This window comes from Balaenoptera musculus, chromosome 19 (genome assembly GCF_009873245.2).
Source record: "Balaenoptera musculus isolate JJ_BM4_2016_0621 chromosome 19, mBalMus1.pri.v3, whole genome shotgun sequence".
Lineage (NCBI taxonomy): Eukaryota > Metazoa > Chordata > Mammalia > Artiodactyla > Balaenopteridae > Balaenoptera > Balaenoptera musculus.
The window spans coordinates 45,733,225-45,759,540 of NC_045803.1; the positions used below are offsets into that span (position 1 = coordinate 45,733,225).

The window sequence follows — 26,316 nt, forward strand, 5'->3', positions numbered from 1 at the left end:
TAGCCTCTTCTGCTTATTTGAGCGGGGCCTAATGCGAGTTGATCACTGCGCCTGTGCGTTTTCTTTTTCCGTTTCCGTCCCCTTAAAGTGGTCCGCCACAGTTGCTAGGCAACTCTAGCCCGTGGGTTACTTTGGTTTGGGGTCGCCTCCGCCGTTGCGGGAGGAGGAAAGAGCCTCCCCAGTCGGCTTTTGGAGAAAGGGTGGGGGTTGCCGACATCCCTGAAGTGGAGGAGAGGGGGCTGACGTGTACAAATGAGTAAGTATCGTTTTCTCTGGCAGGAGGGAAACGTGGGCCAGGAGTAGCCCAACCACTGGCATCGTTAAAAGTATGTCGGACTTCCCTTCCCTGGCGGCGCAGTGGTTAAGAATCCGCCAGGCAATGCAGGGGACAGGGGTTTAAGCCCTGGTCCGGGAAGATCCCACATGCGCAGAGCAACTAAGCCCGTGCGCCACAACTACTGAGCCTGCGCTCTAGAGCCCGTGCTCCGCAACAAAAGAAGCCACCACCCCAAGGAGAAGCCCACACACCGCAACGAAGAGTAGCCCCTGCTCGCCACAGTTAGAGAAAGCCCGCTCGCAGCAACGAAGACCCAACGCAGCCAAAAATAAAGTTTAAAAAAAAGTATGTATGTCGGATATTTGGGGAAAATAAAGACGCGCACCCCAGTGTAAGTAAAAGTCACTCGTCTGTTCACACGCGGAGATAACCTCTGATGGTGTTTGGGGATATTCATTTCTAGTTATTTTTCTATGTGAATATGTCCATGTGTATTATAGTTAGGTTTTGTACAAAAGTGGGATCACGCTTTATATACTGTTGTTTTATAACTTTTTTTTCTTTATCATGAGGATTTTTCAATTATTCATCTCTAACCCGGTATATAATGACAGTGTGCTAGTACGTTGCAGTGGCTATACTATCATTTATTTCCTCAGTCCCCTACTGATGGCTATTTAGGTTGTTTGCAGTTTTTCACCGTTATAAATGTACATTGCTCTTTGTGCATATGTCTATTTATTTACTAGGCATAAATTCTCAGAAGTGGAATTGTTGGTCAAAGAGTATTCAGGTTTCTTTCTAGAAAAATTTTGCTTCTCTGCATTCCAGCAGGGACTCTGAATGCCTGCCCCTTCACTCACACTCTTGCCGTTATCATTTAATCTTTGCCAAATTAATGGATTTGAAAATATATCGTTTAACTTGCTTTCCTTTGCTTACTGGTAAAGCTTAACTTTCCCAGTATATTTGTCCATTTTAACCCCTTCTTTTGTGAATTTTCTGTTGGTATCATTTGCTGCGAACATTTTCTTAGGTGTGGTCTCAATTTCCCTCTCCTCTTTCCAACATTTATCCAGTCCCACCCTCTTACACGCTTATCTCCCCACTCCCCGTTGACAGCTTTGCTCTCCCACCACTTCCTCCTCTTTATCAGTAACTTACAGAAGTTGCTGTTTGTTTGAATTCTAGTGGTGGGACAGATCCATCTTCCCTCTGACTTTCCCTTTCGTCAGTAATTTGTTCTGCCACTCCGATTTGAAGAAGTCCCTTCTGGCAATCATCTTCTCTATTTAAAGTATGACCTATTGGGACTTCCCTGGTGGCGCAGTGGTAAAGAATCCACCTGCCAATGCAGGGGACATGGGTTTGAGCCCTGGTCCGGGAAGATTCCACATGCCGCAGAGCAACTAAGCCCGTGCGCCACAACTACTGAGCCTTCACTCTAGAGCCAGTGAGCCACAACTACTGAGCCCGCATGCCACAACTACTGAAGCCTGCACACCTAGAGCCCGTGCTCCGCAACAAGAGAAGCCACCGCAATGAGAAGCCCATGCACCGCAACGAAGAGTAACCCCTGCTCACCTCAACTAGAGAAAGCCCGTGTGCAGCAAGTGACCCAACACAGCCAAAAATTAATTAATTAATTTAAAAAAATAAAGTGTGACCTGTTACTGGAACAATTTCATTTCCTATGTGAATTTTTAGTAATTCATATCTTAAAATGTGACTTGTCACCAAAAAAAAGAGAGAGAGAGAAAGAAATCCTCCCTTTTCGTAGCATAAGACACATTTGGGACTGAATTCAAAATATTAAGTATCTCAATGGAGTCTCTCATGGATGGATCAAAAGTAAAGCTCCTTGATCATAGAGTTTCTCAATCATAAAAATAGGACTTGTTGCAGTAGAAGGAACACTGGACTAGAAATTTAATGGCGTGGATTCTAGTCCTTTTTTTTGTAGCTAGAAGTGTAACTATGAGCAAACTAGTCTGAAAATGAGAGGCCCCTTCTATCTCAGTATTTTACTATTTGTTTTGTGTGTGTGTGTGGTTTTTACACACTCTTAATTGATCTGTTTGCCATGTGATGAGGTATACTCAGTAAGACATACACCAAGGATCTTTAAACCAGGACTCATAATAATAAAAATGTCCGTCAATAAAAGACTGTTTAAAAAGGATGGAATGGGCATGAAATAGTATGGCACTGTGACAAAAAATGTGTGAGTTTTCTACACAGAGAAACGTGATGGTCTTCCACCCTTCCTGCTTCTCTAGACCGCTCCGGGACAAGGAGGCTTGTTTGCCTCTGCAACTCACCTGCCCTCTTTGTTCCAGGTGGAGTCAGCCAGTGGGAGCATTAGCAGATCAGAGAGAGGGTGGGAGGAGAGCATCTGCACCCCTTAACTGCAGGCTGACCTCTTATACAGCAGCCCTCTCCGTCCAGCAATCTCAGCCACACGGTTCTGGTAGCTACTCCCTCCCATGGCTCCTTCAGGCCTGCGGGTGAGAACAGCGCCCTGTCCCGCTGCTACTAGCCCAGGGTCCTGCACTACACCCTGCTGTTTTCCTATATGTTTCCTTAATGAAAGTCTTCAGATTTGAGGATGTCATCTCTTTCCTGCTGGAACACTGACTGAAAGAATACACTCTCTGTTGAGTAAAAAAGGGAGAAAACGTTGGAACATGTTTGTATTTTCTTGTGAATGCATAACAAAACTCTGGAAGATACATGAGAAACTAATGAAAGTTGTTACCTTGTAACTACTTACAGGGCACTGGGAACTAAGCCAGTTGAGGGGAGACAATATACCTTTCCATATTGTTTCTTTTTAACTGGTGGACTTACTTGCCACCAGTTTGTGCATTTAGTGTGTTCCTTTTTGTTGTTACTGTGTTGTATGAAACCTTTTTTCCTCTGGAAAAAAAATATGTATACACGTTACCTACTACAAAAATTAAAAATGTTTTAAAATTAGGACTCATGCACTTAATGTCTTTAAACATTTCAACTTTCAGGACTGACATTGAGGATTGATCTTTGGATTATTTCAGCATGAGCTTCCTGTTACCCAAGCTGAGTAGCAAAAAAGAAGTGGACCAGGCAATAAAAAGTACTGCAGAGAAGGTGCTGGTTCTCAGGTTCGGGAGAGACGAGGATCCTGTCTGTCTGCAACTAGATGATATTGTAAGTGAATTTTTTAAGTAAATGGTTTTTATTAAAAACCTATACATTCTCACTTCCACATCTGCAAAATGAATGAAAGGGAGCAGGCAGGGCCCGGGGATATAGCTGTTCATTTGTTAGCACACTTGCACTAAGAGCCGATCGTGTGCCTGCCCTGAGCTGAACCCCCAAATCTGTGATTGTGCTGAATCTGCCCTGGAAGCCCTTCCCAGCAGCAGCTGCCGAAGCTCAGTTTCACCAACAATTCAGTGGAAGACCAGGAACATTATTAACAAGAGTCTATGAACATTGTCTTACTCAATGCTCACAGCAGTGGGATAATTGCTATTACTGTTCCCAAGGGGGGAGGTGAATGCCAGGAAGGTCAGGTGACTTCCCACAGGCACAGCACCACTAAATTGCAGAGCTGGGATTTGAACTTTGTTTTCTCTGCCTGCAAATATGCTTTTCGAGTGTGCTGCCTCCAGTGTGTGCCTGATGATAATCTCTGATTTCACATCAAATCTTCACAGTCTGATGAGTAGGAAGGGGAGTATGGGACAGAGTAAGTTTATCCTTGTCTCTTGTTTATTGTGGAGAGAGACTTACCCAGGACTAAGACCTCACCCACCATTTCTACTGCTGCCACCCTCCATGTGGATACAGTGTAAGAAACCCCACTTCTGTGGTTAAAAATGAGGGTGTGATGTGTTAATCTGGGGGGAAGGGGCCACAGCATTTTACCCTCAACTACAGAGGGTGTGGAATATCACAGAGGTCAAGAGTATAGACTCTGAAGCCAAGCTGTCCGAGTTCAAATCCTAACCTTACTGCGTACAGCCGTGTGACCAGGGGCATATTACCTGCCTGTACCTCGGTTTCCTCGTCTGTGAAATGGTGACTAGCAGTGCATACCTCATAGGAATGTTGTAAGGATTAAAGGAGCCAACAAGTGTAAAGCACTTAGAACACGTAGCACATAACAAGTGCCATGTAAGTGTTTGCTGTTTTTATCATAATTATCATCTATGGGGAGATTGGAAGGAAGAGATGTGGGGGAATTCCATTGTCTGTAGTACCTATTTCTGAGTTGTTTTGTTTTGTATTTAAGCGAGTATGGATTTTATAAATCCATAAAAAGTTTATAAAAACTTTTTACAATCAAAAATAGAAGAAAAAAAAAAGAAGCAGAAATATACTCACACAATTTGCCTAGGGCCCTTTCATTACCCTGCCAACAGTGATTCAGACTCTGAATGATAAGGTTACACTGTGTCTAATGTGGAACTCATAGGTTCTAGGCCCGGGAATTTTTTTCAAACAGAAAATTCTGTTCCAGTAAAAAGGTTCACAGAAGAAACGTTGCTGCCCTCAAGTTGTAACCCACATCTCTCTCTTCATTTGCAGCTTTCTAAGACCTCTTCTGACTTAAGTAAAATGGCTGCTATATATCTGGTAGACGTGGACCAAACCCCAGTTTATACACACTATTTTGACATCAGTTATATTCCATCTACTGTGTTTTTCTTCAATGGGCAGCATATGAAAGTGGATTATGGGTAAGTTATATTGACATGAAGTTATTACAGTCTTAAAAGTTTCTTTTATCCAGGCAGTTTCAGTAGCTCACCATTTGCATGTGATGGGGGCTTTGTGAGTCTTATGCTCGTACTGTTTCCTGAGTTGATGCACTCTCTAATTTTTTTATGTGGAACTTTGGTGCAAAATGAGAGTGTTTCCAGTATGAGTGGTGAATTTTAACTTACTAAGTGTGAGAAAATAGTACAGTTTGTGAAGCACTCGCCATCTTTCAGTGTAGAAAATACAGAACAGCTTTTTTAAAAGTTTCCCAGGAATTTTATTTAAAACAAAGTAGGTCATTTGTTCTTAACCTTTTGAAACTCATAGGCTGCATCTATAAAAGAAGTAATCCTTCAGTAAATTAAGACATGCTTTTCTCTTGCCAAGTTTCGTGTCTTCTTTCACTCAGAGAATTTTGAAGTCATTCTTCAACAAAGTCTGTCAAGAATAAGTAACATGAGGGACTTCCCTGGTGGTCCAGTGGTTAAGGCTTCGCCTTCCAACGCAGGGGGTGCAGGTTTGATCCCTGGTCAGGGAGCTAAGATCCCACATGCCTCGAGGCCAAAAAATCAAAACATAAAACAGAAGCGATATTGCAGCAAATTCAGTAAAGACTTTAAAAATGGTCCACATCAAAAAAAAAATCTTAAAAAAAAAAAATAATAACATGAAATCTTTAATGCCTTCCCCTCCATCCAGTCGGCATCCCAATACTTATTAATTTTGAACGTATCCGTAATAATCCTATCCTTTCTTACTGTGGTCAAGGAGTCCACTCGTCTAGATCTGTGTGCCTGCTTTGTCATCATTTATTTTAAAGTGTATTAAATATAATCTGTTTTAAGTGTTTTATAGCTATTTATTCTCCTAGAATACAGTTGATATATGTATTAGTTTGGTGAATATTTTCAGAGGGTGATTTATGATACTACTTACCACCTTAAAACGTATACAATTTTTAACCCAGCAATTGCATTTCCAGGAATTTATCTGAAGGAAAATAGTCATGAAAGTGGCCAGAATTGACTACATGGATGCTCATTCATCCCACCATTATTTAGAAAACAAAATACTTAGAAGCTAGATGTCCACAGAAGGATACTAGAAATTAATTTAATATGGTATGGGAGATGCATGTTTAATGACTTTGAAAGAAATATGTTATATGTTCGTTGAAAAAAGCACCTTACAAGATAGTTTACATGATATGATTCCCATGACTGTGAAAAAAAGAAATGCATACACACACACACACACACACACACACACACAAACACAAACACAAGCTTGAAAGCGTATATACCAAAATGTGGCCTCTGGCCTCATTTTTTTTTTTTCCTAAACTGTTTCTACAGTAAACATACTTGATACTTGAAAAGTAAAAAAAAAAGGTAATATTGCACCTACCACTCAGAAGTGTAAGTGACTAGAACTCAGAGACAACGACAAGTTAATGGACTTCGCACAGCGTCTAGTCAACAACAACAACAACAAACTAAGCCCATGCTAACACCCAGGGAATACTACTTGATGATGAGTTGAGAAGTGATTAAATAGGTTTTGAAGCAGAAGCTTTGCACCTGGTAGGGCTTACATGCTCTCCCAGCGGCCCACAGCACTGGTTTTAGTCGTATATCAAATGGGCCCTGTAATCGCAAAGGGAAAATCAGTGTCAGGCTTTGTGTCTAAAGGCTCCCTAATCAGAAGAAAATAACAGAGCTGCTGTTTATTTTGTTTATCCTGAAGGTCTGACAAGTAATTATGAAAAGTTTTGAGCGAGGTTGTTTCTCTCCTATGCTATTTAGGTCTCCAGATCACACTAAGTTCGTGGGAAGTTTCAAAACCAAACAAGACTTCATAGATTTGATTGAAGTAATTTATCGAGGCGCAATGAGGGGAAAACTTATTGTTCAAAGTCCTATTGATCCCAAGAATATTCCCAAATATGACCTCCTCTATCAAGACATTTAGCATTTTCACTACTGTCAAAGTTGAAGAGACAGGCCCGTCGTGAAACAGTGCCTGGCGCCAGCTGTGCTGTTTTTCTGGGGTCTTTCGGAAATGTGGTCAGCATCCCAGCGGAGAAGAGGTTTGACGTGTACAGAAAATACCGGCCCCCAAGTAGAAGACCACACTGGTGCTGTGACAATTGGGAATGCCCAAGTGTCTACTCCCTGCAGACCTCAGAGCAGTCAAGTCAGCCGTGGTCAATTTCCCCAGTGTGGTTATTTTAATTTCTCTTTATATTATAGTTTTCTTTATTCTTTAAGATAATACAGAATCCTTCTAAACCTTGGCTAGTACAATTTGATTTAACTATGTTTATTTGATACACAAGTAAAATAGAATGTCAATTCCCATAAGAGCAAAAATACTGTTTTTCTACCGTATGTGTACACACCCACCCCTTCCATCTTCCTCAGCCTCGCCACTCCTCCACTCGTGTATTTATCTCGTGCTCACCTATTATTCCAGTTCTTTTGGAATAAATCATTCTTTACTGAGAGCAGGCAAGTTTGTTTTATCTTCGAGCCTTTCTGACTCAGACTTTTAAAGGTATCCTGGCTTGCTCATTTTATCAGCTTTTCTATTATTAAATTGCCCAAGAAGTGAGAACTTGAACCTTTACCATCCAGCACCCAATTTGAGCTAAACAAAGAATTAACTACCCTTAGTAAGTAGGAGCTGATCTCCCCCAGAGCTCCATCTCTTTCTGAGGAGAAAACTGTACTTCAAGGACTCAAGACTGGAAAGAGATCTCAGAATTGCTAGAAAGAAGTATCATGTTTATAGGACTTGCCTGTGTTAATAACTTTATGAAGAACTCTCCCAGGGTCCTCTGGCACAGCCTGCCACCACTTGGGCAAGTTCCTGCTCCTCTCACAACCTCGTGGGGCTAAGGGTACTGACTTTCTAGAATAAGAGAATAGATGCAGAGCCAGAGGGCAGTGTGCCAGGCAGCACGTGACCTGCTTGGCAGCCTTTTGCCACCTTGATGACAGCAACCCAGTTCTGTGCAGGGCAGCACTGTCACTGCAAGTCGGTCCCCCTTTGCCAGGTGCTTCCTGCCCAAGCCTTCTCTGACAAATGTGGCATCGAAGGAAGGCTGCTGGGCACCTTTGTGGCCTTCATTGATAAAGGAGAGAGCCACTCCAGGAAGGAGACAACAAAACCCTTTCACCACCACCTCCGTCTTCTCCTGGCCCCCACTTCCTGCTTTCATGGTGATCGTGCTGCATGGAACTGCAGCAGCTGTCTTAGGAGCACAAGGCAACCAGCACTGGGCTGAAAAATGAACACGCTGAGAAGAATGGTGAAAAGAGCCTGGGTCCCTGAGAACGATACTGAGCTACTGAGTGCACTCCAGACATGCCTCCCTTAAGACTTCTATGAAAGAATAAAATGTCTTCGCTGCCTGTCACTGTTCATTGGATTTTCTGTCCCTCATAGCCTAAGTCACAGAGCATTTGAGGTGCGGGAAGTGCTCAGATAACAGCAAAACCTCAGAACTTTCATGCGTAAGATTCTCATATCTTCTCTCCTCCTGAGGGCTTTAGGGAATGTTTCTCTGAAGTCCTGGTTTGTGTTTTTGTTCCCATCTTGGCTGCTGTCCATTCCACAAGTATTTATTAAGTACATACTGTGTGCCCCGTCCTGTGCCAGATGCTACATAAAGACAAGTGACTCCTGGATGGAAGAAAGGCTGCGTAGAAGAGACAGTGCCTGAGCTTAAAGGAGAGTAGGAGGTACTCGTGGAGAAAGGGGAGGGCTTTTCAGGAGAGGGCACCGGGGGAAGAAGGCCCAGGGGCTGGAGACGGCACGCGTGTTGAGAGGGCTCCACGGAGTCCAGTGTCACTGGAACCCGAGGGGGAGGCCAGGCGGGTGAGAGGTGCCGCTGGGAGGAAGGCAGAGGAGATAAGGGAACTGGGAAAATGCCAGAAGTTTTCTTCTGTGTTCCTCCTGAGGGGTGAGCAGGAGACCCTTAATCAGATTGCTCTTCAAGAAAACTGGGATGGTTTATTCTTTAAGAAAACTTAGTGCTGAAGGTACGATTAGAAGAAATAGGTGCCCCCTGAGAGGCATCATTTCACGTGTTTGTATTATTTTTCAGTTTCTAGCGATCGTCTCTTCCACACGCTCTAGAATACAGGTCTAAGTCCTTCACTGGCCTACGAGCTGTAACCTGTCGAAAATTATTGATGGATCTGGAGAGTGCATGTGAGGAGAACGTCACAGGGAAGGGCAGAACCTAGTGAGGAATAGTGACATTTTAAGCCATGAGCAGGAGAGGCCCTGTTTTGGGATGACAGGACGGTATATTGGTGAAGGGCCAGCATACTGAATAAAGGCTTATCGCTCACTTAGAACTTTTCTTCTTCCGTTAGAAGAGCTTCATGTGCTGGGTTCTAGAACCTTTTTTCTGGGAAACCCTTAATAACGAGACCCTTATCTTTGTGAAATGAAAGACTCAGCTTGCGTTTGACTCCTGGTAAAGGGTAGGTTTCTTCCAAGTGGGAAAAGCAGCCCCTCCTAAGGAAGAGACTTCTAACTTTACCCGGCCCCAGAATGTTATTACTGATGGGCACTTTAGAGATCGTCTGGGTTAAGCCCCCTCATAGGAGAGACAAGGGGACTGATGGGCAGGGAGCTTAAGGAACTTGGCAGATTTGTCGTCGAGCTGTGATTTGGACCCAGCAAGTCCAGAAATCCTGCTTTATACCATCTTACTTTGCCACCTGAAGCACTGGTGTGTTGGAGCACAAACAACAAAGTACTGTCTGTGTTAAAGCCCTTGTTTTCATGCCACTTGGAGCTAGCGTCTTTCTCACCAGCCTCCACTCTTTCTCCTCCTTTACTCTGAAGAAGCAAAAGGATGCAGTGAAAAGAGCTCGGGATTTGTATTTAGACAGACCTAGGTTCAAGGTTCAGCTTCACTATTTGATAGCTGTGTAACCTTAAGCAAATCACTTAACTTCTCTGAGTCTCTATTTCCTTGTCTGTAAAACAAGGATAACGGTGACCTCTGAGGCCTGCCATTGGATAGGCACTCATTCAGTGATCATGAGCCCTGCAGTGGGGCAGTTTAGGGATTTCCAGTTGCCCTGGGGGTTTTTCTGCCACACTCCCAGTAAACTCTAGGGCACTTGGCTGCTGCCGTACTATAAATGAGAGAATTTTAAAAGGCCCAAGGCTAAAAACAGCACAGAAATGAGTCAAAGGAAGCTCTTTATTGATCGACTCAGCAATGCAGGGCTGAAACCCATCAGCTTCATACCACGTTTTTGTCCCCTCTGCTTCTGTCCAGTTTTCCCTCGGCCTTTCAGGCAAAGGCTTCCAGCCAGCCTTGCATTAGTTGTCAGCTATGGTTTTCTGAACCCAGTCCAGAATGGAGGACACCTTCACATACACACCATACTCGGCAGTAGCACAGCTCTTGTCAAAGCTCAGGATCCCAGCCGCATACCAGGTGTCGTCAGCCTCATCGTGAATGGCAAAGGCGCTGCCGGCATCGCCATAGCAGGTGTCTTCCTGATACTTGGACAAGCCAGCACAGAAGGTGTGCTCGTTCAGTATCGGCTGCACCCCTACAGGGCTCTTTGGTGTCTTCTTTTCGGGTACTGTGCTGCCTTCGTAGTGCTTTACACACGTGTCTTGGTCAGCCACTGGCAGCATGACGTACTTCAGATGCTCAGTAAAAATGAAGTTGGCATTTCGCCCCCAGCCAGACACATAACCCACACGCCCCACTTCCACATAATCTTTTGAAGGTAGGCAGATGGGCATTACTGTCTCATCAGTGGGCACCTTCTCTCTGAGTTTGATGAGCCCAATGTCTACCTCGGAGTAGTCAGGGTGGAGAAGAACCTTCTCAATCTCCACAAGCTGCTTTTTCCCCACATAGAGTCTTAAAGTAGGAGCAATGTCTTTTGCTTTTGTTTTATTGTCATGACCCAAGAAGAGATTTTTAGCCGTGGTCAGCAACCATTGTTCATTGATCAGTGTGGCCCCTGAGGTGAGATTATTGTGGGAGACCATCTTAGCCTGCCAGGGAAAGCTGCCTTTGGCATCCAGTGAGCCACCAATGATCCTTTGCACCTGAACCACTGGATGCTTGGGCTTTCCGCATGCTGTTGAGGAGAGTAAGAAAATTATGAGCAGAATGTGACCGTCTCCCAGTCTTTCCCAGGGAAGGATAAAACGATCGACTCTTGCTGCTGTGTGAACGATCACTGTTCGTTTCTTCAGAGCTAGAAATGTTTACATGCTTTGCCCTTACCTTCTGCTCCTCTTGTTCCCAATGTTTACAGTTTAAAATGATTCTTTTTTTTTTTTTAACGTTTACGTCACTAAAGCAGAGTTCTATTTCCTGCTTTTCTAACTCACAAAGAAACAAGTAGCCCTGAAGTTTTCAAACTCTGGCTGCTGAACTCTCTGTATATTTAAACAGTCTGTCACAGCAAGATGTCCACAGTTCCCTTGAATTCATTGTAAGGACAAGGAGCTACCGTGATTCATTCTCTCTGAATAAAGAGGGATGTGATATTGTATTTAATAACAGGCAGGTCAGCAGTTCCGCATCCCTAGTAGCAGAAGAGGGTAGGCAAGATCCTCGTGTTCCAAGAGGTTAAAGGAGAGAGCATCAGCTCTTCCTAGTAACAACAGAGTCCTAACCCATCTCCAGCCTCTTGTATCATATTCCCATGGGTTAAGGTTTTGTTATGCCTTCCCTTGACCTGTTCTTCTGGAGCTTGCTTTACCCTTGGCCCAGGGCTCTCGAGGTGGGCTATATGTACACACACAGTTTCCTGATCCTCTGTGGGCAGTGTAGACAGTGGATTCAGTCAATGCCCCACAGGCCAAATGAACAAATCCTTAGTGAACTTTATAGGGAAGTATTACCTGCCTGTGCACTTCTCTGCCCAGCCACCTGTGGTTCTCCCTGGTCCCTCCCCTCGGCTCTTGTGTGCCCAGAGGAAACCACACAGGGAGGATGTGCCTCTAGGACATTTCAATCCCTGCTGGCGCACCAACCCCTCAATACCCGCTTTCCGTCTGCTTCCCAGGACCCATGATTTCCTACCTGCTTCACACTCAGGGAGTTGCTCTCCAAGGTCCTTATTTAGCCACTGCTTCTCCCTGTTTAAGGTGTACACTCCTGAAACAAAAAGAAAAAAAATGAGCCAAAAGGGAAATTGTATCTGGACCTAGCGTGGGGAGAGAAGGTATTTAAAGAGCAGAGTCAGAGAAGCAGGAAGGGGGAGGGCAGGGGAGGAGGAGGAAGGGAGGAGCGCTGTGCTAGAAGCTAAGTGTTGGCCACAGTGAAGCCCAGCGGGGCAGAACAACGGTCAAGTTGACCGTGGCGATCATAGTGACCGTGGCAAGGCGGTACGGGGTCGGAATCGGGGTTCAAATCCTGACTCTCCCTATTACAGGCTACCTGAACTTGGGCAAATTACTCAACCTTTCTGTGCCTCAGTTTCAGCAGCAGCAAAGTGAGAGTAATAACAGTATCTCTTGGGAATCCCCTGGCGGTCCAGTGGTTAGGACTCTGCACTTCCAATGCAGGGAGCAGGGGTTCGATCGCTGGTCGGGGAACTAAGGTCCCACAAGCAGTGCGGGGCGGCCAAAATAAATAATAGTATCTTTGCGGAGGGGTGTTGTGAGGACCTAGTGAGCAAGTCCGTGTAGAGCACTTAGAACAGTTCCAGGCGTGCAGTGTTCACTAGGTAAGGGCTCCCTGCCGTCATCACCGTCAGCGTCATTTTGTCGACGTAGACGTCACTCAGAGGGTAGGCTACATGGCGTCACCTCCCTCCCCTTAACAAAGGAGTAAACTTGAGGCTGAGAAAAGTTAATTTGCCCAAAAGGCCACGGCTACCAGTGACAAAACCCTTGTTAGAATCTAAATCGCCTGGCTCCAGAGAACACGTGCGCTTTCTGGACAGTCACCCTGGCTCCACTCCTTGTGGAGATGGTGGGACGGAGGAGGGCCCGGAGACATTCGTCCCGGCCTTACCATCTCCAGCGCGTAGTTTGTAGTGGGTTTTACACCGATAGCGAACCAAGTGTTCCAGGTAGCCATTGGGAATCTCGGGGGGCTTTAAGCAGCTGTCATCTGCAAAGAGAAACAGGAAGAGAAGGTTCGTAGTCAGAAGCTGCCCCTAGAGACCCAAAAAGTCAGAGGAGAAGAAGCTGCTTTGCACATCAACCTCCCTCCACCCCAAATGGAAGCCCTGAGGAGGGCAATCTCCCCTTATTTCTGGCTGGCTCCCCAATTTTCTTCATGATACTGAAAGACCAGAGATTAGGATGAGAAGGAGCAATTGGATCTTCCCCAAGAGCGGGTGCAGGTCTGATGGGGTGAAAGTGGATGCAGCAGTGCTGGGAGGTACAGCTCTTGTCCAAACACAGAGACCTACCTGTGGCAGTTGTGGTCTCATTGCTGATTCCCACCGCGAAAAGCTGCCAGCAGACCAGGAGGGCAAAAACAGCTTGCAGGGCGCTGCAGAGAAGACAGGAGCACACAGCTCGTCTCCCCGCTTCACCCCCCGCCCCCACACACACACCTCCCATTAGGCAGCCAGAAAAAATAGATATGGAAGTGCTAGGACCTAGAAGCCCTTCACCCACCCACATGCATAGTTTAGCAGCTTCCCAGTCACCCAGGTTCCAGCATGTTCTGTGCTGCTGGGAATTCTACAGAAGCTTCAGAGAAGAACAACCAAGATAGGAAGGCACATGGGGATTGGGCCTCAGTTTCTGGCAGCATTCAGGAAACATTAAATTGTTAATATATGAGCTCTGCAGCAGAGAGAAATCTCACTTGGGCACCCTAAGGTGCTGGGCTACAAGGATACTGCTAATGAAATGTGGATAACTGGAAGATGGGGAAGTGGGGATTTATTATGCTCTTCTCTCTACTTTTTGAAATTTTCCATAATAAGAGGTTTTTTTAAATATATAATTTAAAACACTGATATAGTTTTTTCTATTATTTCATAATTTGACTTCAGGAAATGGTATAGCAAACCCCAGGATTCCAGGTTACCTGGAAGGTAACTGGCTTCCTGAAAGGTCGACTGTGCACATGGGCATCAATGCACAGGCCATACTCACCAGTTAACCATCTCCCTGAAAGATGTCAGCTACTCAAATATTGCTTGGTTAAGTTTCTAGTCTCGTTACTTAAACATTTCAAAAAAATTTTTTTATTTTGTTCAAATCTGAGTGCCTGAATTGTGTCACTCAAATGTGTCACTATTGATCTTTCTTATTATACATTTTTAAAAAGAAAAAAAAAATCTGCTAATAGGCATATTCAAAATGCCAGGGGGAATTCCCTGGTGGGCCAGTGGTTAGGACTCAGCACTCTCATTGCCAAGGGCCCAGGTTCAATCCCTAGTTGGGGAACTAAGATCCCACAAGCCGCGTGGCATGGCCCAAAAAAGAAAAAAAATGCCAGGAAGCCTACCACAGGAGCTGCTGGCATCCCCCGTGAAGGTGAAAACTTCATAACCTCAAGGAAAAAGCTATTCCTTAGAGAAAGTCACGTCTCATGGGAAAGACAGCACCATCTGAAAGCATTACCCTTTATGGACACGGAAAAGCAGAGGATTTAACACAGAAAACACTTTATTCACTATAAATTAGCCCATTTGCCTTATTCCTTTGTTATATTTTTGCATCTCTCCTGTAGGCCTCTCCTGTACCTGGGCTGTCATGTAGATAAAAGATATATACAAAGAAGGATGAAATAATCCAGAGGAAAGGGGGGACAGGGCTGAACTGTGGACTCACCTCATCTTTGGTATGTCTGCCTCTGGAAGAGCAGTGCTGTGGGGCACCTTCTGATACTTTTATGCCTCCGGTATCTCACTCCACCCCCGTCTCGATTTCGTAATCCCTGTGTCTACACACTTCGGCCTTGCTAAGGTCACTCGCATTTTCTGGTAACAAAGCCACAAAAAACATGTCTGTTAAGAGTCGAGCTCTTGCTTCACGCTTCAGTTTCCCCTGGTGTTCTTCATGCTTGAGCCAAAGAAACCTGGCCTTGTCATGACCCCATGTAGCTGCCAAAGTGTTTCCCGGAATCAGCCGCTGTGCAGGACTGGGGGAGGAACCGTCAATCTGTGTCTCTTTGTTTTGGATGATTTTCAGCACTGAACAGAGCCTCTCTTGGGGTTATTTCAGATCCCTTAGAGACACTCCTGCAACCTGGCTGAGAGAGGGCTCTAAAGTAAGCATGTCCTTTTCAGAATCATTTTCCCCACTCTGTGTTGCCATCTCCTTATTGCTGCAAAGCTCTCCAGCCTGAAATCAGTAAAATGTATTTATTGTATCTTCTCTGATCTCTTTTTCCAAGAAATCACACAAAATTGTTAAAGCTATAGTGTAGACGCAAACTATACTCAATGGCAGTGGTTATCGTGGTTTTATAGTCCAGTAATCAGTCCAAATAGGCAGGTGAGAAAAATAGATGTGCTTTAGTCAGATGTCTGCAGCTGTGTATCCCAAGTACTGTTCAACTGAAATTTAATAACAACTCAATTCATTTATAAAAAACCAGTGGTTCTTAAATTAGAGTGTGCAGAAGAATCCCTTTGGGATATTTAAGGTGGCACTGATGTAATAGCAAAATAACTGGAAACAGCACAAATGTCTATCGATAGGAGAATGGCTAAATAATGTTGGTATATTTGTATAACAGGACATTATACAGCCATGAGAATGAATGAACTATGAAAGAACATGGATAGTGTTATAAACATAATTTTTAAAGAGAACTTCAAGTTTCAGGAGATTATATTAAGAATGATACCACTTTTATAGAGCTCAAAATCAGGCAAACTCAGTAATGGATTCTAAGATATGACACCAAAATCACAAGCAACAAAAGGAAAAATGGATAAATTGAGCTTCATCAAAATTAAAAACTTCTGTGCATCAAAGGATAATATCAAGAAAGTGAAAAGATAATCTATGAATAGGAGAAAATATTTACAAATCATATATCTGATAAGGATTTAATATCCAGAATATATAAAGAACTCCTCCAGCAACAAAATAAAAAACAAACAACCCAATTAAACATGGGCAAATGATGTGAATAAACATTTTTCCAAAGAAGATATACAAAAATGGTCAACAAGTACATGAAAAGATGATCAACATTGCTGGAAAATGTCATTAGGGAAATACAAGTCAGAACCGCAAGACATCACCTTACACCTACAAGTATGACTACAATTCCAAAAAAAAAAAAACAATATAATAAGTCTTGGCAAGGATGTGGAGAAATTGGAACTCCCATACATTACCGGTGGGAATGTAAAATGGAGTAGTATCTGCAAAACGGTATGATGGTTCCTCAAAAAGCTAAACTAGAATTGCCATGTGACCCAGCAATTCCGCTTCTAGGTATTTAACCCAAAATAATTGAAAAGGGACTCAAACAGATTCTTTTTTAAAAAAAATAAATTTATTTATTTTTGGCTGTGTTGGGTCTTCATTGCTGCACGTGCGGGCTTTCTCTAGTTGTGGCGAGCGGGGGCTACTCTTCGTTGCGGTGCATGGGCTTCTCATTGCAGTGGCTTCTCTTGTTGCAGAGCATGGGCTCAGTAGTTGTGGCGCACAGGCTTAGTTGCTCCACAGCATGTGGGATCTTCCTGGACCAGGGCTCAAACCCATGTCCCCTGCATTGGCAGGTGGATTCTTAACCCCTGTGCCACCAGGGAAGTCCTCAAACAGATTCTTGTATACTGATGTTCATTGCAGCATTATTCACAATATCCAAAAGTAGAAACAACCCAAATGTCCTTCAACAGATTAGTGGATAAAAATACATACAGTGGAATATTATTCACCTATAAGAAGTTCTGATACATGCTGCAACATTAAACTTTGAAAACATTATGCTAAGTGAAAGAAACCAGAAACAAAGAGACAAATATTATGTGGTTCCACTTGTATGAAATGTTTAGACAGAAAGTAGAATAGAGTCTCCCTGGGGCTGGGGGAAGGGAGGAAAGGGGAGTTATTGCTTAATGGGTACAGAGTTTCTGCTTGGAATGATGAAAAAGTTTTGCAAACAGTGGTGATGTTTGCACAATGTTGCAAATATAATTAATGCCACTGAGTTGTATACTTTAAAATTGTTAAAATCAGAAATTTCATGTTATATATATTTTATCACAATAAAAAAGTTCAAAAAAAATAAACTTCTTTTTCTTAGCCAAAGAAAACTTTTTAAAAACAAGCAAGACTGAACAATATAATGTATAGGCATAGATGCCAAGAAGACAAAAACTTTATTTTTTTTAATTTTAATAGAACGGAAAACAAAATGTAAAATGTTACCTCTCATAGGGAGGCAGAAGGAAGGCATAAGAGAGAAGCACATAGGTAAATATAAACATAAATAAATTATTGTTAATGATCCAACTTTTGGGCTGGGTATAGGTTCATGAAAGTACACTTTATTGTGCTTTATTTTTAAAAAAACATATCACACATACACATATATATATCACATGTAATATTTATAGGTATCAAATAACATTTAAAAATATGAAGGAGGGGGAAATCACGTGATAGACTTATTAAGAAGCCAAGCCCAGGCCGCTCCTTCCAGAGATTTTGATTCGATAGGTCTGAGCAGGATCTACAAATCTGCGTTTTAAATGGCCATAACTTCTCCCAGCCCCGTATGCACGCTACTGCGCGACGGTGCAGCTCCATGGTCCTATGAAATGGAGGGGGAGGCTTTCTCTTTGGGCTGCAGCTACCCCTACTAAGGGATCTAAAATGAAACATTTCTGGGGACATCTCTGGTGGCACAGTGGTTAGGACTCCGCACTCCCAATGCAGGGGGCCAGGGTTCAATCCCTGGTCAGGGAACTAGATCCCACATGCATGCTGCAACTAAGAGTTCGCATGCCACAACTAAGGAGACCGCAAGCCGCAACTAAGACCCAGAGCAACTAAATAAATAAAAACTTTTTAAAAATAAAATAAAATAAAATGAAACATTTCTGACCACCACTATAGAATAAAAATTCAGGTGCACAAAAATTTGCATTTCTCTTTCCAGCAAAACCTGAACTCTATTACACCAACCCCTGCTCTTGGGCAACAAGGGAAATTTACAGCCTCCCTGCCCTGGGCATCGTTTATTAGCTTGACAATAAAAAGTGTCCAGCCCAAAGACCTTCGCTCTTAATTGGGAATCACGATGGGTCAAGATGAGGAGATGGAAAGCGAGAAGCCTCCGTGTAGCCGGCCATAGGAAGTAGTGAATACATTTTATAGGGAGAACAGAAAGCAGAAAAGTTTAAAAGATCAATAAGTCAGGACAGCAATTAGTGGAGGAGCTCAAAGGGCAAAGTTTTGACTTTGGAAGAAAAAATTATTTTTAAAAGTTTGTTCTGCCAATATGGAAGTCTTGAAATTTTGTAAGCTACAGAAAAATAAAAATAAGAAAAAGTTCTCCCATTATTTCACCACCCCAAGACCCAAGACAGCCAGTAACTAACCACTATTAACACTTTAGTGTCACTTCCTTCCAGGCTTTTCTCTGTACACATTTTTACATAGTTTTGATAATTCTTTATACAGAAATTTTGCGTGGTCTGCCTTTTCACCCAATGTTATAGGCATTTTCCATCTTGCAGCAAATCTCTTTAAACCATTTTTAATGCCATATTATATTTCTAACTTAAATATCCCCTCATTGTTGCAAATTTAAGGTGATTCTAATTTGTCTTTTATAAATATCTTATGTAAACACAGGGAGGTGAGGTAGGAGGCCAGGCTCACTTTATTCCATATGGATATACAATTGATTCTGGCATCATTTACTAAAAATCTTAAGTGTTCAGCTTGATGAATCTTTATATAAATCCTGTGTAATCAACACTCAGATCAAGATTTAGAATATTTCCAGCCCCCAAGAAGCCTGCTTTGGGTTCCTTCCAGTCAACACCCAACCCCCAAAAAGCAACCATTGTTCTGACTTCTCTATCTTGATAGAATAAGTTTGCCTGTTCTTGAACTTCATATAAATAAAAGCAAATGGTAGTCATTCTTTGTTTCTGGCTTCTTTTGCCCATCATTATGTATGTGAGAATCATCCATGTTGTCATATTAGTTTACTTCTTTTTTTTTCTTTCATTGCTGAGAAGTATTCCACTGTATGAATAAACCACAATTGATTTATCCATTCTCCTGTTTATGGATGTTTGAATTTATTCCAGTTCAGGGCTATTATAAATAAAGCTGCTTTGAACATTCTTGCATGTCTTTTGGTGGATGCATGCACTCATTTCTCTTGGATAAATACTTTGTTTTGTCAACGGTAGACATATATTTAGCTTTGATAGATACTACCAAATGGTTCTCCAATATACACTCCCAGCAGCAATATGGCAAAGTTCCAGTTGATCCATATCCTCGCCAATGCATTATAATTTTAGCCATTCTGGTGCATATGCAGTAAAATATAATAATGACTTTATTTGCATTTCCCAGACATCAAATGATATGTGGAGCATTTTTTATATCCTGTTGGTCCATTTAGATATTCTCTCTATGAAATGTCTTTTCCTTGTTGATTTGTTAGGAGCTGGGTTTTTTTGTTTATTTTTAAAGATACTTTGAACACTAATCTTTTGTTAGGTAAATTTATTGTCAACATCTCGCATTCTAAGGCTTGTCTTTCACTCTCTTAATCGTGTATTTTGATGAACGGAAGTACAATATTTTTTTTTTAGTTTATTTATTTTATTTATTTTTTAGTTTTGGCTGCGTTGGGTCTTCGTTGCTGCGCATGGGCTTTCTCTAGTTGCAGCGAGCGGGGGCTACTCTTCGTTGCGGTGCGTGGGCTTCTCATTGCTGTGGCTTCTCTTGTTGTGGAGCACGGGCTCTAGGCGTGCGGGCTTCAGTAGTTGTGGCACACGGGCTCAGTTGTTGTGGCTCGCGGGCTCTAGAGTGCAGGCTCCGTAGTCATGGCGCATGGGCTTAGTTGCTCCGCGGCATGTGGGATCTTCCCGAACCAGGGCTTGAACCCGTGTCCCCTGAATTGGCAGGCTGATTCTTAACCACTGCGCCAGCAGGGAAGCCCCGAATTACAGTAGTTCTGAATTTTAATGTCCTAATTTATCAGCTTTTTAAATTTTATGGTGTTTTTTGTCCTGATTAAGAAATCTTTGCCTATAAGATTATGACAACATTCTCTTAAATTTTATTCTAGAAGTCTATCTTCATATTTAGGTCTATGATCCACATGGAATTAATGTTCATGTATGATGTGAGATAAAAGTTCAGGTTCATTTTTTTCCATATAGATAAGCAATTGCTCCAGTATCATTTACTATAATGATCATCCTTTGCTCCTAATTTGCAGTGGTATCTTTGTTAGAAGTTAGATGACCATATATGTGTTGGTCTCTTTCTGTATTTTTTATTCTGTTCCATGAATCTATTTGTTTAATCTTAGGCCAATGCCACAGTCTTAATAAGGAGTAGTTAATAGTAAATCTTGCTATCTGGTATTTCAGGTGTTCCAAATATATTCTTCTTCCTCAAGATTGGTCTGACTGACTACTCTAGGTCCTTTGCACTTCATCCTCATATAAATTTTATTTTTTAATTAATTTTTATTGGAGTATAGTTGATTTACAATGTTGTTATTTTCTGCTGTACAGCAAAGTGAATCAGTTATACATATACATATATCCACTCTTTTTTAGATTCTTTTCCCATATAGGCCATTACAGAGTATTGAGTAGAGTTCTCTGTGCTATACAATGGGTCCTTATTAGTTATCTATTTTATATATAGTAGTGTGTATATTTTGGTCCCAATCTCCTAATTCATCCCTCCCCCCCTTACCCCCTGGTAACCATAAGTTTGTTTTATACATCTGTAACTCTATTTTTATCTTGTAGGTAAGTTCATTTGTTCCCTTTTTTTTAGATTCCACATATAAGCAATATCATACCATATTTGTCTTTCTCTATCTGACTTATTTCACTTAGTATGACAATCTCTAGGTCCATCCATGTTGCTGCAAATGGCATTATTTCATTTTTTATGACCGAGTAATATTCCATTGTGTGTGTGTGTGTGTGTGTGTGTGTGTGTGTGTGTGTATATATATATATATATATATATATATATATATATATACACACACCACATCTTCTTTATCCATTCCTCTGTTGATGGACATTTAGGTTGCTTCCATGTCCTGGCTGTTGTAAATAGTGCTGCAATAAACATTGGGGTGCATGTATCTTTTTGAATTATGGTTTTCTCTGGATATATGCCCAGGAGTGGGATTGCTGGATCATATGGTAGCTCTGTTTTCAGTTTTTTAAGGAACCTCTATATTGTACCAACTTACATTCCCACCAACAGTGTAGAAGGGTTCCTTTTTCTCCTCACCCTCTCCAGCATTTATTGTTCATAGATTTTTTGATGATGGCCATTCTGACTGGTGTGAGGTAATACTTCATTGTAGTTTTGATTTGCAATTCTCTAATAATTAGTCATGTTGAACATCTTTTCATGTGCCTCTTGGCCATCTGTATGTCTTCTTTGGAGAAATGTCTATTTAGATCTTCTGCCCATTTATTGATTGGGTTGTTTGTTTTGTTTTGTTTTATATTGAGCTGCATGAGCTGTTTGTATATTTTAGAGATTAATCCCTTGTCGCTCTCTTTGTTTGCAAATATTTTCTCCCATTCTGTGGGTTGTCTTTTCATTGTGTTTATGGTTTCCTTTGCTGTGCAAAAGTTTTAAGTTTAATTAGTTCCCATATGTTTATTTTTGTTTTTATTTTCACTACTCTAGGAGGTGGATCAAAAAAGATCTTGCTGCGATTTCTTGTACCTCTTTCATTAGATTTATTCCCAAGTATTTGATTTTTAATGCTATTGTAAATGATATTTTAATTTAATGTGCTAATTGTTTATTACTAATATAGGAAAGTACAATTTATTTTCATATATTGACTTGTATCCAGCAATCTTGGTAAATTCACTAATCAAATCTAATACTTTGATTAATGTTCTACATTTTTAGGTACACAGTCATGCCATTTGCAAATAATGGCTCTTTTACCTCTTCTTTTCCAATCTTTAACCTTTATACCTTATTTCTTTTTCTCACTTTATTGCACTAACTAGGATTTTCATTACAGTGTTAAATGGAAGTAGGGAGTGGACATCCTTGTCTTGTTCCCAAACTCAAGAAGGCAGAAAACATTCAAAATTTCACTCTTAAGTTAGTTGTAGGCTTGTTTTGTTTTGTGTTGTTTTGAGGTTGTTGTTTGGTTGGTTTTTTTTAGGTATCCTTTATAAGATTAAGGAAATTTCTTTCTATTCTTAGTTTGTTGAAGTTTTTTTTTTTTAACATAAAGAGATGTCAAATGCTTTTTCTTTATCCACTAAAATCTTCTCTTTATTGTGTTAATGTGGTGAATTACATTGATTGATTTTTGAATGTTAAACCACCCTTGCATTTCTGAAATTAACTTCAATTTCTCATAATGTAGTAGAATTTTTAAATATTGCTGGGTTTCATTTGCTGATTTTTCTAAAGGATTTTTCCATCTAAGTTCATGGTAAATATTGGCCTATGATTTTCCTTTCTTGTAATGTCCTTAACAAGATTTCATATTAAGGTTATGTTGATCTCGTAACACAAGTTGGGGAGTGTTCCTTATTTCTCTATTCCATGAAAGAGCTTATGTAGGATTGACACTATTTCTTCCTTAATTGTTTGGAGGAGTTTGGCAATGAAGGCCTACAGGTCTATAGTTTCCTGTGGGAAAACTTAAAATTTCAGATTGTTTCTTGAATAGATAAGGGACTATTCAGAGTTTCTGTTTTTTCTAGTGGTAGGTTGTGTTTGTCTAGAAATTTACCCATTTCAGCAAAGTTGTCAAATTTATTGCCTCTGTTTCCACCATTACTCCATTATATTTGTAATATCAGTAGGATTAGTAGTGATGCCCTGTCCTGATATTGGTAATTGTGGGGGCTTTTTCCCTTTTTTCTTGAAAAATCTTGCTAAGGATTTATCGATTTTATTCATCTTTTCAAAATTCAAACTTTTGCTTTAGTTGATTTTTTTCTATTGTTTGCCTCTTTTTCTTTCAATGATTCCCACTCTTAACTTTATTATTTCCTCTTTTTTTCTTACTTTAATTTTTTAATTTTCTTTTTTGAACTTCTTAAAGCAGAAACTTTTATCAATTTTAACTTTTCATTTCTAATGCATGTATTTAAAACTATATATTTTCCCCTACATGCTGCTTTACCTATATCCCATAAGTTTTCATATAATTTTTATCAATCAGTTTTAAATATTTTCTAATTTCCATTTTATGTCTTGTTCATTCCATGATTATTTAAAAGTATGCTGTTTAACTTGCAAACATTTGGAGATTTTAAAATTATTTTTCCACTGTTGATTTCTAGTTTAATTCCACAGTGGTCAGAGAATATACTCCATATGATTTTGATCCTTTGAAATTTATTGAGACTTGCTTTATGGCCTAGCATATGACCTGTTTGGATAAGTGTTCCATGTGTAGTTAAGAAGACAGCAGTTCTTGGGTATAGTGTTCTAAAAGTGTCAATTAGGTCAAGTTTGTTAATTGTGCTGTTCAAGTCTTGTATAGCCTCACTGAGTTGTTTCCTGCTTTTTGTGTTAGTTACTGAAAGAAAGATTATAAATTTGTCTATTTTTTCTTTAAGTTCTGTCATTAGGTACATACAAATTTAGGTTTGTTACATCTTCCTTTTAAGTTGACTCTTTTTTTTTTTTTTTTTTGGCTGCATTGGGTCTTAGTTGTGGCACACGGACTCTCTCATTGAGGCGCACGAGCTCAGTAGTTGTGGTGCGTGGGCTTAGCTGCCCCGCAGCATGTGGGAACCTAGTTCCCCGACCAGGGATCGAACCCACGTCCCCTGCATTGGAAGGCGTATTCTTTACCACTTCACCACCAGGGAAGTCCCTAAGTTGACTCTTTATCGTTATGAAATGTCCTTGTTTATCTCTAGTAATTTTTCTTGCCATAAAGTCTCTTGATCTGATGTTACTCAAGACACACCAACTTTCTTTTGGTTAGTGTTTTCATGGTATATTTTTTTCTATCTATTTACCATATAATTGGTATTTGATTTTTTAAATCACTTCTGACAATCTTTGCCTTTTAATTGGAATGTTTCATTTATTTACCTTTAATGTAATTAATAGAATTGGTTTCATCTACCATCGTGCTATTTGTTTTGTATTTAATCCTTAAGTTCTTTTCTCTTTATTTCTCCTTTCCTGCCTTTTTTTCTTCGTATTACTCAGTTTTAAAAAATATCCTCTATTAACATTTTTGGTTATATATTCTTGTATTATTTTTCTAGTGGTTACCCCAAAGATTTCAAGGTATGCATCCTTGACTTATTATAATCTGCTTTAAATTAATGCCTTTACCACTCCCCAAATAATACAAGAACTTTACAATTTAAGTCTCTTTACCTTCTCCCATTCTTTATGCTACATATTATAACTCCCATAATCATTTTTTAAAAACAGTTGCTAGCAGGTAGATATGATATAATTTGAAATGTGAGTAAATAGAAGCCAAGAAGACAAATTCACTGTTGTGGAAATTAAAAGGAAGGGATAAAATCAAGAGAATTTTCAGAAAAACAAATTGTAAAACTCAGTGAGTGATCTAATATGAGGAGGGCAAAGGAAAGACAAGGCTTGAAAATGACTCAAGGTTATAACCTTGAGACTCAGGGTCTCAAGGGGATAGATATGAGAAGACTAGGACTGGGATTTTGGGGTGTGTATGGGAAGAGAAAACACTGAGCTCAAGTTTTGAAATGAACGTTATGTAAAATTGGGGTGTGAAGGATGAAGCAGAGGACCAGATTTGGAAATCATCTAAATATATAACAATTTTACTAGAAATTGCATGAGGAATGAGTTTATCAGGGCACCAAATATAAAAGGAGGCATATTCATTCATTCATTCATTCATTCATTCATTCATCAAATATTTATCAAGTGTCTACAATGTGCCTACATGTCCTAAGTGCTGAGGACATAACAGAGAACAAATCAAACAAAACCTCTGCCCTCCTGGAGCTGACATTCTAATGGGAATATAATGGATGATTAGTGGTTGGAGTTAAAAAGACATCATTAATTGAGACAGAGGAGTATGCAGTATATAAGCAGAATCTGTAAAGATGCTGTCCATGAAACCTAGGAGTTGAAGAAAAGCTTGAATAAGGCAGAAATACCGTACTTCAATGGCTCCCAAACTTTGCTGTACTTTAGAGTCTCCTGGGGAGCTTTTAAAAATCCTGATGCCCAGGTCATACCCCATCCCTGTTACATCCGAATGCATGGGTGTAGGCGCCAGGCACCAGCATTTTTTAAAGATAGCCAGGTGATTCCAAATGCAGCAGAGTTTGGGAACCACTGTCATATTTCATCGAATTTAATATGCTATGAATTGTAAGAAAGAGAAAATTCTGCCAATTAAACTCTGACACAATGCTTAAGATACCATCAATGCAAGATGCATCTCAATTTCAGAAGTGTTATAATGGAACAATAATCAGCATCTTAGAATTGATGAGACTCTCTGGTCACAAGTGCATGGGCAGCCATGGAATGAGACCATTGGATTTTCCCAGGAGTGCACCTGACTTTAGAACAGAATGATTAGTTGGGTGTTGAATTCAGAACAGCACATGTTGTTCAAAATTTCAGTTCATCTTGATAAGAAAATTAAACAAAGACGTTCCTGCTGTTATGCCTCTTTCTAGGTTATCTCCAAATTTCAGTTCGTCTTGATAAGAAAATTAAACAAAGATGTTCCTGCTGTTATGCCTCTTTCTAGGTTATCTCCCTTTTCCTCAGGGACCAGGAACTACGAAATCCTAGTGTGCCCAGAACATGGACATTGGTTCCCAGAGATACTTCCTTAGTGCCAGCAATTCTCTTTGCAAAAACTGGGCCACTGGCAGACATACAAACAGATATTTTAAGCCTTTTAAAAAGCTTCTCTAAACTAGCACCAACCCTGACACTTTATAAATGAGGAACTTCCAAGTTTCAGACTTCTAAATCAAATATTATCCTCAGACCAGCTTCCTATCAGTAAAGACAGCCAACCAGAGATGGTAAACCCACAGTCTGTCAAAACTTCAAACATAATCTGCCTTCCCCAGGATGAAATTGGTCAGAAGTCAGAGTGTAAGGATCTTAGG

General features: G+C 40.8%; 2 protein-coding genes across 6 annotated transcripts; one reads left to right on the forward strand and one right to left on the reverse strand.

Annotated features, from left to right (window-relative positions):
• Positions 1-15: 15 nt before the first annotated feature.
• TXNL4B (thioredoxin like 4B) lies at positions 16-8,447 on the forward strand. 5 transcript variants are annotated; one of them, XM_036834136.1, is made up of 4 exons: positions 16-256; positions 3,334-3,466; positions 4,853-5,004; positions 6,832-8,447. In XM_036834136.1, the coding sequence occupies exons 2-4, from the start codon at positions 3,335-3,337 to the stop codon at positions 6,995-6,997; spliced, it is 450 nt and encodes a 149-aa protein (XP_036690031.1). In that variant the 5' UTR covers positions 16-256; position 3,334; the 3' UTR covers positions 6,998-8,447. The 5 variants fall into 5 exon arrangements, with proteins under 5 accessions (XP_036690031.1, XP_036690028.1, XP_036690029.1 ...); XM_036834133.1 differs by having other exon boundaries at positions 17-256; positions 3,298-3,466; XM_036834134.1 differs by lacking the exon at positions 16-256 and adding an exon at positions 567-622 and having other exon boundaries at positions 3,298-3,466.
• Positions 8,448-10,235: 1,788 nt separating this feature from the next.
• On the reverse strand, positions 10,236-14,923 carry LOC118885491 (haptoglobin-like). The gene is made up of 5 exons (XM_036834132.1): positions 14,825-14,923; positions 13,447-13,529; positions 13,044-13,142; positions 12,108-12,182; positions 10,236-11,154 (listed from the first exon to the last, which is right to left on the reverse strand). The coding sequence occupies exons 1-5, from the start codon at positions 14,827-14,829 to the stop codon at positions 10,376-10,378; spliced, it is 1,041 nt and encodes a 346-aa protein (XP_036690027.1). The 5' UTR covers positions 14,830-14,923; the 3' UTR covers positions 10,236-10,375.
• Positions 14,924-26,316: the final 11,393 nt, after the last annotated feature.

What these genes read in the sequence shown, in the direction of transcription:
- TXNL4B (XM_036834136.1), top strand. Translation starts at nt 3,335, where the DNA reads ATGAGCTTCCTGTTACCCAAGCTGAGTAGCAAAAAAGAAGTGGACCAG. An exon ending in GTCTGCAACTAGATGATATT is followed by an intron (nt 3,467 to 4,852) that starts GTAAGTGAATTT and finishes CTTCATTTGCAG; the next exon opens with CTTTCTAAGACCTCTTCTGA. An exon ending in CATATGAAAGTGGATTATGG is followed by an intron (nt 5,005 to 6,831) that starts GTAAGTTATATT and finishes TATGCTATTTAG; the next exon opens with GTCTCCAGATCACACTAAGT.
- LOC118885491 (XM_036834132.1), bottom strand. An exon ending in CAAACTACGCGCTGGAGATG is followed by an intron (nt 12,183 to 13,043) that starts GTAAGGCCGGGA and finishes TTTTTGTTTCAG; the next exon opens with GAGTGTACACCTTAAACAGG. An exon ending in ACTCCCTGAGTGTGAAGCAG is followed by an intron (nt 11,155 to 12,107) that starts GTAGGAAATCAT and finishes TCTCCTCAACAG; the next exon opens with CATGCGGAAAGCCCAAGCAT.